At 41.8% G+C, this 17,810-nt stretch overlaps 1 protein-coding gene across 6 annotated transcripts in view; it reads right to left on the bottom strand.

Moving 5' to 3' along the window:
- Positions 1–471: 471 nt before the first annotated feature.
- Positions 472–17,810, bottom strand: part of GRIA1 (glutamate ionotropic receptor AMPA type subunit 1) — a 210,813-nt gene continuing 193,474 nt past the window's right edge. For 3 of the 6 annotated variants that reach the window (XM_088662027.1, XM_088662031.1, XM_088662030.1), the window contains 3 exons: positions 6,509–6,643; positions 3,428–3,641; positions 581–3,272 (listed from right to left, as the gene is read on the bottom strand). In XM_088662027.1, coding sequence (XP_088518153.1) covers positions 3,450–3,641; positions 6,509–6,643 — 327 coding nt within the window. In that variant the 3' untranslated portion in view covers positions 581–3,272; positions 3,428–3,449. Of the gene's footprint in view, positions 3,273–3,427; positions 3,642–6,508; positions 6,644–17,810 lie in introns of all 6 variants that reach the window. The other 3 variants (XM_088662028.1, XM_088662029.1, XM_035105717.3) reach the window with 3 other exon arrangements.

Genomic DNA, 17,810 nt, shown 5'->3' with positions numbered 1-17,810 from the left:
GGGCCATCCAATTCTCAGCTGAGAGAATTGTGTCTTGCTAGAGCTATCACAGGTGGACTCTGGCTCAGACTGAGCTTTGCTTGGCATGATTATAGATAAGCCAGCAAATTCTGCAAAACTTGGACTCTTAAAATGTATTTTGGATGTTCTGCCAGTCCATTTCAGGCTTGGATTTGAGCTCAGTTTGAAATGAATATAGACCAGGACCTTGGATGGTCTAAAGATCCTGGTAGCATCACCTAAAGCCAATGCTTGGCGTCTGAAACAATTTCCCAGAAGCTAAACAAACATGTGGGAAATCAGTTAACACTGTGTCATTTCTGGTAAGATTTAGGGGGATTCACTCTTACCATACATAGATGGCTACTGAATTGGCAGAGGCGATAACAGGGCTTTTTCCCCCTCTTCCACTCAACTGGTCTTAGTACAAAGGAATACAGCCAGGGAAGAAAAATGGAGAAAGCATCCATATTATATATGGCAATATTTCTTAATTTTTAACATCAATCTGCAAAACATTTGTAGTGGTCCAAAGATGATGAATGAAAACAAACATAACTCTTAAATAAAAAATCCAGGTACCAAAGAGCAAAATTTAATGAAAGCCAAAACTGTTAAATATGGTTTCTTGTTGAGAAAAATGTCAATGTCTTTACGGGTTCCCCCCCTCCCCACCACATTATTCTATATTTAAGAAAAGTGTAGTAAAAATACATATTACAAGTTAACATTTCCCCTCTTCTTCTGAATCATTCTTCTTTTTCTCCTCCCACCCTTCCACTGATCAAAAACATTTCAAAGATGAGTCTCATGTCCTAGTGTTACAGGCATTTGTCCTATCATAGAAGGCTTCTTCCCACAAACCCATCTAACTGGCTGGCTCAATTGTCAGATAGGTCTCTTTGATTCCTTTGCCACAAAGGCAATTGAGGTCTCTCTCTCTCCCTCTCTTTCAAAGTTTTATGGGCTATATTTTTTATTCCATACAGAAGAAAATCCTTGCACTCTGCTCCCATTGCATTTTACGGTGTAAGACAGTTGTGGGAGCTCTGGAAAACTCATGTGTTTGAAAGAAAGATCGGATCTCTTCTTGGACATCCAAAAGATCTCTTCATCAAAAACAGGCTTAGTTTTGTGAGCCGTGCACACCATAAAGACACACACAGAACTAAACTCAAAATGTAACCAAAGCAGACATGAAATTAAAAATAAGAATTAAGAATTGCACACGGAGAACAAGACCTTGAAGAGTTATTATCGGAGGCTGAGATCTGAGCCATGACAAACAGCTGGATGGAAGATGAAGACAAAAAGGCTTCCAGCAGCACGGAGAGAAAAACAAATCAGGCACTAGGCATGCTGTGCCCTCTGAAGGGGATCTGCAGGTTCTGTGCTGCCAGTCTTATGAAGATGCCGTCTTAAGATGAGTGGAAGAAATTGATGGAACAACATAGTGTTGAATGGTACAATCAGTTCCTAGAAGCCAGTCTTTAATAGTTTTTGAAGCTTCATAAGCACAGAAAGTCATGTATGGTAGCTTATTTGTTTAGAGCCACTTGCCAGTCACACACACACATATTTTTTTAAAGCGACGTCATGATGGTCCCCCACAACAAAACCATTTCAGTCCGTAGCCTCTTATCGCACCCTTCTGCTTCCATTCTATGTCACAGTCTCCTATTTTACACTTTTATGTTACACACAGGTCTCAGATATTAGATAGAACAAGTTGCTGTTATACTGATGGGTTTGCCCTGGCACTTGGAGGAAGATTTAGCCCCTTGTAAAGTCTGGAATTAACACCCAGTCGTGGGCAGATGCATTTGTGAGGATAGGAAATCGCCAAGGAAGGGTTGGGCCTCTTCCAGACCTACGATGGAAGAGGAGATACTTCCCTTTAATGGTTTTTCTTCAGGGCAACGTTTTCCACTCTGTTCGAGCAATTCACTGTTCACGGTGGTGATAGCACACACACGCACACACAAATGAAGCTTTTGTTTCAATGTAGATGTCCAGGAGCACATGACTGGGAGAAATACTGTTAGCGAGTCTGTTTTGTGCTTTGGACAGCTCTCTGGATTTCAGTGTTTCATTGCGAGATTGGGTTTTGTATCTGTAACGAGTAGGGTACTGTTCAGTAGCAAGTAGGGTACCAGCTGGTCAGTTCTGTGTGTTCCACTTCCCTTCACGATGATGGATGAGATGGAAACCATGTCTTTTGGCTTTTCTGCTGGCCAAGATTTGATTCTTGAAACTGATTTTGCTTTTTAACTGTGGCCAGTTGCAAGCAATTATTATGGAAGGTTGGATCTAGGTGAATATTGGCATCTTGTTGTGGAAACTTTTTTAAAATTATTACTTTTTGGCCATCATAAATATCACATAGCCCACTTATTCCATGGAATGTCCATCAGATCTGGCTTACAAAGACTAATAAACCAGATGCATACAAAACAGCTCTGATGTCTATCATTAACTGGTAGTGAATGGTTTTCTACTCAAAGATCACCACGGAAAGGAAACCTTAAAGTAGTGTGGGAATGAGGAAATGGCTCTTGAAAAGGCAGTGAGGGATGATATGTGATCTATAGATATATTGATATTTTGCATTTTCTAGAGGAAACAGCCATGGTCACAGGCGGCTGCTGACCTGTCCTTGTGGTAGCCTGTCAAATTCCCATTTTGGGGACTGATATTTCCCGCACTCACAACATTTAAACTCAGATAGCCACTTTCGAGCTCTGGAATACAGGTCACATTAACCTCTGTTTAACTGGGCTCTCCCAAATCCAGATACAACCACTGGAATCCCATTCAGAAGTCTTCCTACTCCTTTCTCCATGTAAGGCTTCCCCTTCAACTGCCTTAGAAATCCTTCATTCAATAGTGGAATTCTCTGTCGATGGCCTAGTTAGTTTTGTCGCAACAACTTCAACACACAGTAGAGTCCTGTTGTCTCAGAGGAATTGTTCCCACCCACCCCCTTTCACTGTTAGTAGCACAGACATGTATGGTTTGCATCCCAAACGAAACCTGATTTTAAACTTTTGAGCAGGGCAGGGCTGAGGTTACCCTGACATCACGGGAATTAGTAAGAAAAATATATATATTGCACACACTAAGAACTTATTAACAACCAAGTTAAAAACAAAATGGCGCTGTCTTCCTCAGTGTTCCTGTAACCGTGTATTCAGGGATGTCTCCAAATTTTGTTCAGTCCAGTTGCCCTCTCCTTATTGCAGTACAGGTCATGCTTTCTGCCTGTGGATTTACTGCAAAATAAACACACACACACACGAACAAACAAACAAAAACAAAGGAAAATGAATCTGGTTTCCTCTAAAAGATCCAGTGCATTGTCCCTCTTCTTGAACGGTTTGGTTTTTTTGCACTGGAGAGGCTGGGGTTAGGGAGACCCTGCTCTCACCCAGAATATCCATCAAGGGTAATTATAATCCCGTCGCTCCCAGGGGTGTCCCAGAGCTGTGACCCATGCATGGAATCTCCTGCATAGTTTGGGGGAAATCGTGGCTCACCACCCGTCCGTTTTCTCCACTGCTGGTTCCTGCTGCAGATGCTCTGGGAAGGGTTGATGTTCGTATGGCTTCATTGATTGATTGCTGTGGGATCAAACAAAAACCCTTTTTAAGAGAGACAAGGGGGGTCTCCCCCTGTCCTTAGCAATGGCTGGGCAATTTTAATAGACAACATTTTATTTCTTCAGTCTAGTCTAGTACTCTTGGATCCCTTCCCTGTCAATTCAGCTTAGAAATGAACAAGTTATTCAGGCATACATATTCAGAGCAAACACATTTTTAATGTCATTAATATTTATTCTATCAGAGTTTATTTTCCCTCTTGCTCAAAACACCCACATGTGAAGAACGTATCTTAGGGTAGAAAGTTTGCCACTGCGTTTTTTGTTTTAAAAACAGCTTAGGTGGTCCAATGGAAAAAGTTCAGTTATCCCATATCTGAAATACGGTGGTACCTCGCAGGACGAATGCCCTGAAAGACTAATTTTTCGCAAGACGAATGTGTCTTGCGATCTGATGGTGACTTGCAAGATGAATTCGTTTTGCGAAAAATTCGTCTTGCGGATCACGGTTTCCCATAGGAATGCATTGAAATTTAATTAATGCATTCCTATGGGCAAAAAAAAAAGAAAAAGAAAAAAGAAAGAAAAGAAATTTCAATGAATTCCTATGGGAAACCGCGATTCGGAAGATGAATTTTTCACAAAAACGAATTGACTCATGGAACGAATTAAGTTCGTCTTGCGAGGCACCACTGTATACTTAAGGCATGGTTAGGGATATGGATATTTGGTGGACTGGACAAGACCAGTTAATGTTTAATAATTTCTCCCTCCTCCCATTTTTTCCCTGGCAAGGCCTCACTCTTCCCCACTAGTTTTCAGCATGTCACATGCTTCCAGGTCCCAAACTGAAAGAAGTGCAATAAGGAAGTTGACTTTGGAAGGACATTTGGGTGGTAGCTGGAGAGGTTAGCAACATCAACCCAATTTGTAAATATTGTGATAAGCATTGACCATGATGTAGAAGAAAGTCTTAAAACTTTCTTTGTTCTCTCAGGGCACGCAAGTCCTTTACTGGTTAGAATTGCTTATTGTCATAAGGATAAGAGTGAAAGATCACAAGAGTGTAACGAATAAGCTTTTCCACATAGTTGTAGCTCCTCACACAATAAAAGCTGAATTTGAAGGGTGTTTTCATATGCAACAGAGCAGGACTTGGGAATCTCTGGCCCTCCATATGTTGTTGAACTCCCATCAGCCCCAGGCCAAGAGTCAGAGATACATGGGAGTTGTAGTCCAACATCATTTAGAGTGGTACAGGTTCCCCAGCAGTATAGGCTAAACTTGAAGTGTAGTGCAATTGATAGACAGTTAGGCATGGATATCAGAAACCAGGTTTCAATACCCATCAGCTTGAAAGTCACTGGGAAAGCAATAATATATCTCAGCCTAACCTATTTCACAAGGTGGCTGTGGTGTTACATTGACTCCCTGAAATCTTTGCACCTTAGAACCCGTTTCCTCATTTGTGTATTAACTGTGAGATATATGCATGTTATACCTGGTTAATAAGGACAGAGTTACTTTTAATAAAAGGAAAAGCCTGGTGCATCTGGCATTCATTTCTACAGTTGTGTACAAATTAAAATTGTTGTCAGCTGACTGTTATTTGCTGCTCAGATTCCACCTGAAGAGTTGGTTTGCACAAGCTTTCCCTCCTTTCTTTTCTTATTTTGTGGGTAAAGGGTTGATAAACTGAGTGGAAGAAGGCAGAGGAGTGCTGGAAGGAGAGTGCTGATATTTCTTTATGTATTCATGCTCTGTAGAAGTGTACTTTCTTTACAAAAAACGAATAACAACAAAGACAACAAATGTACAACCATTACTTTGGGTATGTCTTGAGTTCACAGATCATGGGACTAAGATGGTGGGCAAAGGCTATGTCACTCTAAGGCTTTGGAATTCCTTACAGTTGTAAACAATTCTGCACTTAAAGTACTGATTCAGAATTGCAAAGTTGAATGGACAATCATAAATTATCCCTACTTCTGCAAAGAAACTCAACGGTGGTTCATTGGATTGGGACACAGTGACTTTTCCACACCAGGCAGTGAGCTAGTTTTAGAGCTGAAATCTTCGCATGGGTCAAATGTGACACCATCAGGAGGCTTCACAAAAAGTGACCTAGTTAAGAATGAAACTGCCATGAGGACCTGCTTTTGTGATGTCTGAGAATATTTTCTCTGTCATAAGCAATGCTAGGCTGCTTAGAGCAATCCCAAATGTTATGGTATCCTGTGTCATTTACATGAACAATTGCCTGGTGATGACTCTGTTGTTCAAGGCTACATAGTAAATTTCACACCTGAGTAAGGATTGTGCACCTGAAACTTGTGGATCTTTCCTGTGCAACGTCTCTCTTAGATATTTCCCCAGTGGTGCAACAAAAGGAATCAAAAGGACCTTACACACTCAGGTGGCTGGGGATGCAGCAATGTCTAAAGGTGACTCTTCATATGCAAGGATTCTCTCTCTCCCTTTTTTCCCCAGAATGACTTTCCAATACCAATCAAATAGCCATGGTGAGATATGATTAAATTAGCCTAGAGCAATCCCATTTTACAAGGACAGAGAGCCAGATAACCTGGCCTGTTTTAGTTCTTAAACTCTGATTCAAGCCAGGGTGGGGTTTGTGTTTGTTAAGAATGCTGGAAACATAGGCTTCAACACATGTCCCACAACTCCTATTAATTCTGGCTACAAACCATTTGCAAATTAGCTCATTTGCAAATTACTCAGGTCTTATTCAGCTGAACACTAAATAGGCCAGGAAAAATTCATTTCCTTGGCCTTTAAATATTGACATTCTAGCCTAAAAGCCATCCTAGTTTGGATCCATTCCTAAAGGAATATTAGGAGTCTGGCTGGTATCAGAAAGAAGGTGTGAAAGGCCTGTGAATGTGTTGCCACCTTCATCCGTTTTGATTCACTTCTGGACTTGTAACAAAACTCGATTAAGGCAACCAGCATGGCTAGTCCAAGCCCACCGATGAGGATGTAGAAAACACCGGCTACGTTGCTGAGACTCAAAGCACTTGTTTTGTCCTACAAGAGAAAGGAAAAGGGAGAAGGGATATGGGAGGGGGAAACATGCTGTTAGCATAACACTATTCTTTAGAACAACGACATAAAATGCTACATATGATACAATAAGCCTGGGAAGCCACCACTTGTTCTAAAATACACAGAAGACATTTCAACTTCCCTTCTTTGCATCTGAATATTCTTCCCCCACTGAACACACAAAGTTGATTAAACACTTCAGTGGCTTTGCAACTCTTTGGGAAAGGTGTGGACTAGATGTTTTGAACCATCCTTAAATGCTTATGTGCCCTCAAATGCCTAGGGACTTTCAATTATTGATATAAAAAATGTTATCTACTGTGAGCTGACATTTTGCTAGTCTCCAATCTTTTCCTCTCCTAAAATAACTCACTCTCTTGGAAATGCCTATTCCTTTTCTTCTTTGATTGTTTCCCCCGCAACTTCTGTTGCTGAGCAACAAATCAAAATCACTTACTTTATTCTCCCCTGAGTTGGCCCTCCCCCTTTGTGCAATATCCAGGTTGCAGTGACACTGACATAGGCATGCATTTGAGTTCTACTCAAAAGAGCATTTATTATGTGCCTATGTTCAGTTGATGCATTAAAAAAATGTTTATTGATAAAGGAGGGCTATTAGTCACCTATTGATCATCTTTAGTGTTTGATGTTGATTGCAAACTGATTTTATAAACACCCAGTAATTTATCTGCCCCTATTAAACATATAGGTATAATTCTTCCCTATTTTACAAAGTTAGAAGCTGATCTGTAATCTGTAATTAGCAGCACAGCAAACATTGGTGTCTAATGTGATGACTATTCAATACATCTGATTCGGTCTGAGTTTTTATCAAATGAAATAAACACTTGTGAATCTAAACTTGGAATTTTAGTTAGTTAGTTGGTTTCACATCTAGTTAACAATATGCAGATCACAGATGTCAGATGGTTGCTGGGATTTACCTGCGGTAAATAGTGCTTGAATAGGCTGTTCAAGTCAGAGGAACATTTCTACAAGGGATTATTGAGTCATAAAAGGTTAACGTAGAACAGTGTTGTTTATGTGTGTTCAGTCAGTTCCTGAATTCTCAGCAATATGGTTCCAAGACCATATTACAACTTTCAAATAAAAAAGGGACTTTGTCATGGCTGTCATAAATATCAGATTAATGTTATTAATGCAGCCGGCAAATGTAAATGTAAGATAAAACCAGACAAATATTATAAAGTTTGATAAAAGTTGACATACGTCCTCTGCCCTGAAAGCAAATGATTCAGGATGCAGCAAATATGTGTCAAAATGTCCGCTATATTCTAAAATGTTCGTCTGCTTTCATTCACTGACAGTGGTCTTTACAAGTAGGAATATATATATATTTAAAATGTTTAATCTTGCTCCTCTTTTCCGGTTCAGCAGTGGGGCCGTTTGCCTTACTTTTACATGCTCACCTACTCACTACTCTCTAAATAAAACACAGCTAGTTCAAAGCGTGTATGTTGCGAATGCTAAAGCCTATGGATTGAATCACAAATCTACGATCTTTAGATACAGCCAATTCTTCTTGTGCAGGGGATAGTGGAAACATACGCTGTGCTTTCTGAGATCTCTGCTGTTGTTAGAATCCATCTCAAAAGATAAAAGCTTGGTAACTTTATGATGCAACTTTTTGTGAATCTTTCAAAAGGAAGGTGGAAATGCAACAGCCTTGTCAGATCAGTTAAAAAGTTCGTGTTTTATCCATCATTTTCGATTTTGGTGTGAGTTTTTTAGTATAATAAGTTATAATGTATTAATCTATAGACAGTCAAACTTCTAGTTCCCTCACACAGCCTCTTTGTAGCTTCATAATAACCCCAAAGCTATCCTATATAATAATGTGCAAGTGTCTCTGCGTCCAGATTCCCTGTGTCCGTGCTACTCCGCATTTGCCCCACGGACACAGGGACTGGACGAAGAGACTGCACACATGTACGCTCCCCCCTGCCTCCTCCAACCGCTGCTCCCGGCCGGACACCGCCTCACTGCAGGGCACGTCGGGGAAGTGAGGGTGGAGGCTGGTGGAGGTGAATGGGGGGAGGAAGGGCCCCTTTGAGGAGCCCGGTCCAGCTCCCGCCGCGGCGGCGGCCCCGGAGCCCGATGCCGCCAGGGCGGGGAAGGAGCCTCTCCTCCCTGGCATAGGTCCCAGGGTTCGGAGAAGCGCTGCGCAAGCGCTTCTCCGAACCCCGGGATGTCTCCTTCCTGTCGGCGGCTGGGGGAGAGGAAGGAAGGAGGAGAAAGGGCTGCTTTCTCCTCCTTAGTTCCTGTCCCCCTGCTGCTGACAGCAAGGACAGGTCCCGGGATTCGGAGAAGCGCTGCGCAAGCGTTTCTCCGAACCCCGGGATGTTCTAGCGCCCGTTTACTCAACGGGCTGAATTACACTAGTATGACCTATAAATTCAAATTATAGGGTTGCTTTCTGACAATGGAGCTTACCATGCAGATACCTTTGGCATGGAGTATTTGTTCCCCCCTCTCTTCTTTATGCACTGAAATGTGAATGCTATTAGACTGCGCTCCTAAAATTCTGAGATGGAAATAAGAATCTCTGCTCCAGAAATGAGCTCAATGCACATTCAACTCTTCTCTAGCCTTTCCCATGCTGATGAACAATTAAACCAGATTCATCTTTCATGCATTTTCTAGCTGTAAACATTCCAGCCTTTTCAAACTATCAATTTTATCACGATTCTGGTGCTCAAAAACCCATCGCACTAGTTGCCCATCTGCAGAAAGGGGATATTTGACAGCCGGTCTCCACTTTGAAGATCTGATCATGTTCTTTTCACATTTAGAAGTGTAAATATTAGTTCATGTTTTTTTGTTTGTCCCTCCCCCTTCCTCTCACTCACCCAAAATGAGAGGGGAAATGGATATTGAGTGAGAGAGATATATATGTTCAGGGTGTGCTGTGTGTGCAAGTTGGGGTTCAAATTTCCTTCTTTCAGATTTTCAAAGATCTCCTGATAGAAACCTATTCACACATCAGTGCTTTGTTTCTCAATGAGCTGCCAATGGGGCAGGCAATGTAATTGTAATGGAAATACACCCGTTTGAATTACCACGCAAGTACAGTCAGCAGCAGTGCCATTTATACATCTGCTCAATGTCTATAGGCTGCATGGCACAACTGGGACTCAGAGCCATGATCCTAATTTTCCTCCTTGCTACCACAGTCGAAACAGGACAGGGTGGGTGGAATGGCATGGGAAATATGGGTTATGAGGCCAAAGGAAGCTTGGCTGGAGAGAAGGAGAGAGAGAGGGGGAGAGAGTGTGTGCACTTGTCAAAAATCCAGTTGTCACAATGTAGATTTAGGCTTGAAACTGCTCCACAGGCATCTTGCCACTTCTTGGCTCTCACGTTTTCTTTGCTAGAAGGATGGGGTTTTTAATTGCAAAGAGGTTCTCTGGAGAGTGACTATTGTCTTGCTATCACATAGTTCCTTCCCAGTTGGATGTTGGCACTAGGGTCATTGCCACACACCGCAAAGGCAAGGAAACAATTCCAGCTTGCCATGGCTTGCCTTGGCTTCTTGGCTCCAAAAGACCATGCCTGCTGCTTTTTCTTACAGTCTCCTGACTTAATAGCACTAGTAATAATAGAACATGAAGAGAATGGGGGAGGGGGAAAGGCACCAATCCCTGCACTAACTGCCTGAGAGAATCAAACTCTTTCCCTCGGCTGCAGAGCCTTGCTGTTTTGGCTTTGTGACAGACGCTCTCCCAAGGAGTTTGCCCATCATGCAGCCGGCTTATTAGTGGGAGTGTAAATGTCACAGCGTGTCTCCTGCAGAGGGAGAGTTACATTTGAGGGAAGAGAAGGAGGGAAGAGGAAGATTGGCAGGCGAAAAGCAAGCAAAAAGCCCATCTTTCAGAAATGTTCCTGGCCTCGTTGCCATGGTGACAAGGCACCTTCCCGGTCTGCTTCTTTTTAACTGGTGGCAGTTTATCCCTCATCCCGTTTCTTGCTATTTTATTCTGCTCTGACAGGAAGAAAAGAAAACTCTTCAAGGACCAAGTTCCCGGACACCCTTCTCACCTTAAGGGCGTTGACGGAAAGCACCTTTGCACCACTTAGAAGGAGGTGGAGGAGTTTGATGCTGGTCTCTGGAGCACAAATGAGTATATCAGGCCAATATAAAGCATCTTGCTTCCACCTCAAGAGCAATACCATTTAAAATGGTCATTTAGGGACTTCATATTTGTAATTTACAAAGGTGCTTTGCACCTTTTGTTTCTTGAACAGCCAATTCTCTTTTCTATTCTGGGAATATATTCCTCAGAACTCCAGATTCTGGACATTCAGTCTTATACAACGTGTGTGTGCAACTGCATCATATACATAAGGGAAGGAAAACATGTGACAGTGCAACCCTATACATGTCTGCTCAGAAGTATGCCCCATTTTACAGGAGTTATTCTCAGATAAAGTGTGTTTAGGATTGCAGTCTTAGCTGCTGAAGTGTGAGGTGCTTATTAGTATTCATGAGTGGTGTGAAAGAAAAGAAAACTGAGAAATTTGGAAAGCAGTAACAATGAAAACTGGATTTTTATTTTATTTATTTATTTATTTATTTTAAGGTATCTTCCTTGTATGCGGAGAACTATGTAATTAACATTATGGTAGCATTAATCTTTACCCTGTAAAATAAACAAACGAGTCTTACAGCTCAAAGGACCTTCAGCTCAGAGAAAATCCATCCATGGCCATGTAAGAACTTGTGGGCTGGTATAGTTCATTTGTTAGGCCTCTGGCACTTCTGAAGCCCAGAAAAAAAAGCCACTGAATGTGATATAAAGCTTTTTTAAGCTCTACTCTGGGAAGATTTCCCCTCATTTCCCAATAGCTATCAGTGTTGTGTTCAGAAGCACATGACCTGGCAAAGACTTGTGTTTGTAATTACATGTTTTTAACTTCCAGTTTATGCTTGAGAGTCTGGCACAGGTTATTGTGCAAAGGGAATGCTTTGTCTGAGGGGCAACACTGTGGAAAGTTTATGCATAATACTGAAACTAGGAACTTAATCTGGACTTTAATGGGACTATGGCTGCAAACCTACATGCATGCTTACTTGGGAGTAGGCCTCACTGAAGACAATTTAAAAATATATAAATTTTTGCATATTCATCTTCATCCCTAATCTTTGGACTTGATTAAGAGTCTGTGGTCGAAGTCTGTGGTCCTTGATGCAGTCCCTTGTACAAAAATCAAGAGAACAGAAATGTAGAACTTGCCACCCACTCTGTTATTATTAGGCCAAGCTACATGATAGATATATGTATTAACAGTCTATTTTGCTTATATAATTAAAGTTGGAGAAAAGCATTTCCTTCTATTCTGAGCTTCTAGTTAATGCACATGTTACTTTAAACCACATGAGGACACTGTTTGTCTAGTAGACTTGTTTGTAGCATTTTGTCTGTTAACCCCACCCCTGAAAACTGAGCCATTTCTCCCAACTTGTTGATACAAGATGTCTGCTAATCTCTCTCTCTCTCCCACCAAGATAAATCTGCTCCTGCATGAATAAAGCCTTTGAGCTCCATAATTTGTAAGTGATCATTTCAGTCTAACTCACCAAAGCTGCAAGCTCTCATAACACATGTAAGCAATAAAATGACCAGATGATTAATTTGTTGGTAAGACTGAGTGAAGAAAATGTGCTTGTCTTACTGAGACAACAACACAAACTTCCTGCTGCCACTTCTGAGGGTCTGTGGAGTGCTGAGGCCACCACTGTACCTGCATGCCAGCCACTCATGGTGGCAGTGGCATGTGTGGGCAGGCAGACTGGGCCTTATATGTGCACTAGTTCCAGGCTGGTACAGTCATTGGGCCCACATCAGGCCTGATGCTCACCAGCACTGGCTGTGAGAGTAGCTTATGATCCAGTGGATCCCATGTCAGCTCAGAATTGCAGTGTCCTTGGAACACCCAATTTCAGGGCATCCCTCAGGGCTCTGCTCCCAGGGGTATCACTGGCAGCTCTTTTGCCTGCCCATTTGAGCGGTGGAAGTGGGAGGTCTTGGCTAGTGGAGTGATGCTTTAGTCCTTTTGCCATTGGTGGGTGGAAGAAGGCTGGATAAGACATCAGAAGCAAGTGGAGGGAAGCTCTGCTCAATGCAAACTCCCCATAGCCCAGTGTGAGATGGGTTTGGATCGCAATCTCTTTAGGTAGAAGGGAATATATGGATTGAATAGATTAGATTCTTTAAAAATGGAAAAGTCAGCTAGGTGTTTGTTTTTTTAATTCAGCATTAAAAACACACTCAAAAGCTGAAAAAAGAAAAAGTTTCTAAACACATTTGCCATTTGCCTACATATATATTGCACAACAGTTGTACCTTTGCGTCTTCCTACACCTAATTCTACACAAGATTTAGTGCCTGAAAAATCCATGTAACATCTGTTATCTTTTGAAATTGGGACTTTTATGTAAAATATGACAGTTGTGAAAGGGATGACAGTCTACAAGGCCCTCATTAGAGAAAATTAAGTGCAAGAAGATGTTGTGTATGAGTTGTAACATGATTGTGTCTGTGGTTAAGCCATGTATTGTAGTTCCAGTTTGTGTCTGAGGGTATGTATTCCCATATACATTTTTTTAAAAAAATATCAATGGGGATGAACACCCTGATTTGCATCATGTGACTCTACTGGTAAGCACCTTATACATTAACCAGCTCACATTTTCTGTTTCCCCACTGATGTGTACATACAGCTTCTTGTATTGCTCAGCTTATCCGTGTGCAACAGCATCCAGTACTGACCTACATAAATGAAGGATGGATGCGTTCGTTCTGCTTGCAGGTAGCAGAATCCAGTACAGGTTGGGGAAGATGCAGCACCTGTTTTATGCATGCAGATTCCCTGCTCCACTGATAAGCTGGTATCTGTGTCAAATTCTCTGAACTGCTACATAGCCACATGTGTAAGGCCGTTAGAATGCAGTGGAGCCACCTGGCAAATAGTGAGTTGCATTGAGAATCCCCATGGGGGAGCATTGGATAGCAACGTAGCATAGGTGTCAACTCCCTGGGGCCCTGGGTGCCCAAGCACCCACAAAATTCCCCATGAAAGCACCCACAATTTTCAGTACCAGGGCCATGCACGCTGCATGGCACCCACAGCCCCGGGGTCCCACAGTCGCAGGGCCAAGTTGGCACTCCTGCCATGTAGGTACCATGTAGGTAAACAGTTCACAATAAGTACTATGGGCCTTCAAAACTGTATGTATCAATGTATGTATTTTTAAGGAGAAGACAACGGTCAACATTTGTTGTGTTCCTCCATTTTTATATTGATCTAATTTTGCTGTGTATTAATCCTTCTTAATATTAACCTTCCTTTCTTCAGAGTTGCCTATTCACATGGTTCTGAGCTACAAAATTTCAAGTGCTAGATTTTCTTATCTTTTCCCCCTCCCCCTTTCTCTTTCTTTCTTTCTTTCTTTCTTTCTTTCTTTCTTTCTTTCTTTCTTTCTTTTTCAACCTTTCATTTATTCATACATTTTCTCAGCAATCCCGGCATGCAGAATTAATAGATTTTACACACGGAGGGTCAAGAAGCTCTCACAAACCTCATGAATAGCCACGGTGATGTTTACATGCAATTCACACGTTTGGCTTCTCATCTCTATAAGAACATGCAGTTAATGTGATCCACACTGACGTCGTAGGATTCACGTAAACCCCTGTGCCCCTTTCTGCTCTGCTCTCTCATTCTAGTGTGTGGAAGGCGACAGGAAAAGAGATACAATATTGTAGTGGTTCTGAGTTCTGCTGCTGCTGCTTGTTTTAAATGGGATCAGTGCCACAAGGATTTTGTTTGGAACATAGTAGCTATGGGGTTTTTCTAGCACTGATAAAGGTGGCCTATTAGAAAAGGCACTGAAAAAAATAACCCCAAAGCACATAGCTAAGTAGTTACTCTTCATATGAATGGTAATTGCTGAGCTTTTTGTTACATTGTAGGAGATGAATTTTTTTCTGAACTCAACAGGAGATCCTGCCCAGGGCATCTAAAACCCAGTAGGAGGGGGGCTATTAATATAAAAGTAATATTTTGCAGAGAAGAACAGAATTGGATTCTTCTGTCAACATTTTGCATGCTCATAATACTGTAAACAATTTACAGACCAATAGAGCTGGGGCAGGCAACCCAAACTACTGGAAGGAAAAAGCATAGCTTTCTTCTTATCCCCTCTTCCTCAAAATGTTAGAAAGGTAAGCAGTTTTATCATTGGTTAAAGAGATAAATGTTTTGCGAAATACGGAATTTCAGGTTTTTGTAAAAGTTTTAAGGACAAGAGTGCCTACCAGAGGTCCTTCAGATATTGCCAGACTGCAGCTTCCACCATCCCTGACCATTGGGCCATGCTGGCTGGGGTTGATGAGAGTTGGGAGTTCAATAACACCTGGAGAGCTACAGGTTAGGCACTCTGCTGTAGTGTTTGCAACCATATATTTGGTGAGCACGGCAGTCAAAAGAGTCTTGGCACTTAATCAGCTAGAACCATCATCAAGAGAAAAGAGGAATCTTGGCAAGTGCTTTGAATCTATTGGCACATCCTCCAACTCTGTGGGGAAAGGGCATTGGTTTGATAACCTGAATGGCTGCCCCACTGTCACTCCCCACAGAACATCTGTACTTTTATGCAGTTGGAGTGGCTTGCAACAAAGATGGGGGTATAATGTCCTTGAATGAAGGACAAATTGAATCTTACCAGGCAGCTGGTCTGGATTTTAGAGAGAATTCAGTATCTAAGCACAGTGGAGTCCATCTCTTCCTCAGGTGTCAATAAAAGGGCTAGTTTTTCAAGTGTGATTCACCTAATAAGTCTCCCCTGTATTATCTGCCTGCTCACTGAATTCATCATTCTGCTTTACATCAAATTCCTTGAGTCATACCCATGGTAGTGTTTTCTGTTGACTCTTCACTGGTGTCTCCTCCAATGTTATACTTTCTTCTCTATCATCTCTTTTTCGCTCTCTCTTTCACAAGCACACACAGTAATGGAATTAGTGTGATTTCATTAGTGTGAGAATGTGAATGTGTTATAACAGAAAAATCCTCATGGATTTTGCAGGAAATACCCATCAGCAAACAGCTTCAACGGGTGGATCATTCCTGTGAGATTCACTCAGATTATCCATTTCAATGTGGATAATTCAGGCTGCAGTCCTATATACCTACTAACCTGGAAGTAAGTCTCACTGAATGCAGTTGGACTTACTTCTGAGTAGACATGTATAGGATTATGCAGTAAGAAAAACACTCTGAAGAAGTGTGCATGCACCTCTGAAGAAGTGTGCATGCACACGAAAGCTCATACCAAAATAAAAACTTAGTTGGTCTTTAAGGTGCTACTGAAGGAATTTTTTTATTTTACTTCGACCCAGACCAACACGGCTACCTACCTGTAGTAAGAAAAACACTGTAAAGCTGCATTTTATTTTATTTTTAAAAAAATCTAAATTGTATTTTAATCTGCATTTTAATCAGTTGATTTTCTTTCTTTTACGTTTTATTGTAATTTTATTGATGTCAGCCGCCCTGAGCCTGGTTCTCACTGGGGAGGGTGGGGTATAAATAAAATTGTTGTTGTTGTTGTTGTTGTTGTTGTTGTTGTTGTTGTTGTTGTTGTTATTTTCATGGGAAAAGGACTGATTATGATGACATTCTCCTGCTTCCAAATGGGCTCTGTTGTTCCCCCCCAATTCTTGCAAAAGTCCCTTAATTATTTTTCCTTGGGCAGTTCACCTTCCTCCTTCACCATACCTCCAAACCTGGAGTATAACTACAGCCTGGTCTCTTTCAACTGCTCTACTAAAATTTGGAAATTGCCCACAGCACAGATAAGGGCACATATAAATTGCCTTTATCAAACTTCCTTCAAATCAAAAGGCTTTATTATGTTTCTGCCGTGCCCACCCTCTGTTCTTTGATTTCTTCTATTTCTTTACATTCCATGGTGTTTTCCACAAATGTTTTTCTACCAGTTTTAAAGAGTGTACATTCAAAATCTGTCAAGAGGAGCTTTCCCCCTCTTCACTTTTTCCTTTCTAGTTGCAGGTCCTCAGTGCTCTAGTCCTAGTCATCTTCTGTTTCTGTGCCTATTGCCAATGGAAATATTCATCATGTCTAGGAAGTAGAGTGACTTCCAATAGTACAGTGGTACCTCTGGTTTCAAACTTAATTCATTCTGGAGGTCCGTTCTTAACCTAAAACCGTTCTTAACCTGAGGTACCACTTTAGCTAATGGGGCCTCCCGCCACCCCACCGCTGCCACCTGATTTCTGTTCTCACCCTGAAGCAAAGTTCTTAACATGAGGTACTACCTCCAGGTTAGCAGAGTCTGTAACCTGAAGTGTTTGTAACCCGAGGTGTTTGTACCCCAAGGTACCACTGTACTTGAACGCTGTTGCCAGCATATTATCTTGATCCTTCCACCAGAGGTCATTCCACCTGGTTAGCTTTAATGCACTTTGTTCCCTTTTCCTTTCTGTGTTCCTTATTGCCCCTTTGTTGCATCTATTAGATTGCAAAGAACTGTGTGAGATATGTGTGTGCGTACACACACACACACACACACACAGCTTTGTTTCAGTGTTTGCTGAAGTGTACTCCTAAGTTCAAAGGGTGGAAAGGGATGCGGGTGGCGCTGTGGGTAAAACCACAGAGCCTAGGGCTTGCCGATCAGAAGGTTAGTGGTTCAAATCCCCGCGACGGGGTGAGCTCCCGTTGCTCGGTCCCAGCTCCTGCCAACCTAGCAGTTCGAAAGCATGTCAAAGTGCAAGTAGATAAATAGGTACCACTACAGCGGGATGGTAAACGGCATTTCCATGTGCTGCTCTGGTTCGCCAGAAGTGGCTTTGTCATGCTGGCCACATGACGTGGAAGCTGTACGCCGGCTCCCTCGGCCAATAAGGCAAGATGAGCGCCACAACCCCAGATTCGGTCACTACTGGACCTAATGGTCAGGGGTCCCTTTACCTTTATCTTTACTCCTAAGTTCATATTGTTGTTTTACTATGGATTTGTATTTATTTGTTGGGTGTATTTTATTTTTGGAATGCTAGAAATGCTAAAATAAATTAATGCAATATTGGATTTTAAGCAAAATGCA

The sequence above is a fragment of the Zootoca vivipara genome, chromosome 2 (assembly GCF_965207765.1).
Source record: "Zootoca vivipara chromosome 2, rZooViv2.hap1.1, whole genome shotgun sequence".
Classification (NCBI taxonomy): Eukaryota; Metazoa; Chordata; class Lepidosauria; order Squamata; family Lacertidae; genus Zootoca; species Zootoca vivipara.
The sequence above is the reverse complement of the archived record's forward strand: the minus strand, read 5'-3'. Positions and strand labels throughout refer to the sequence as shown.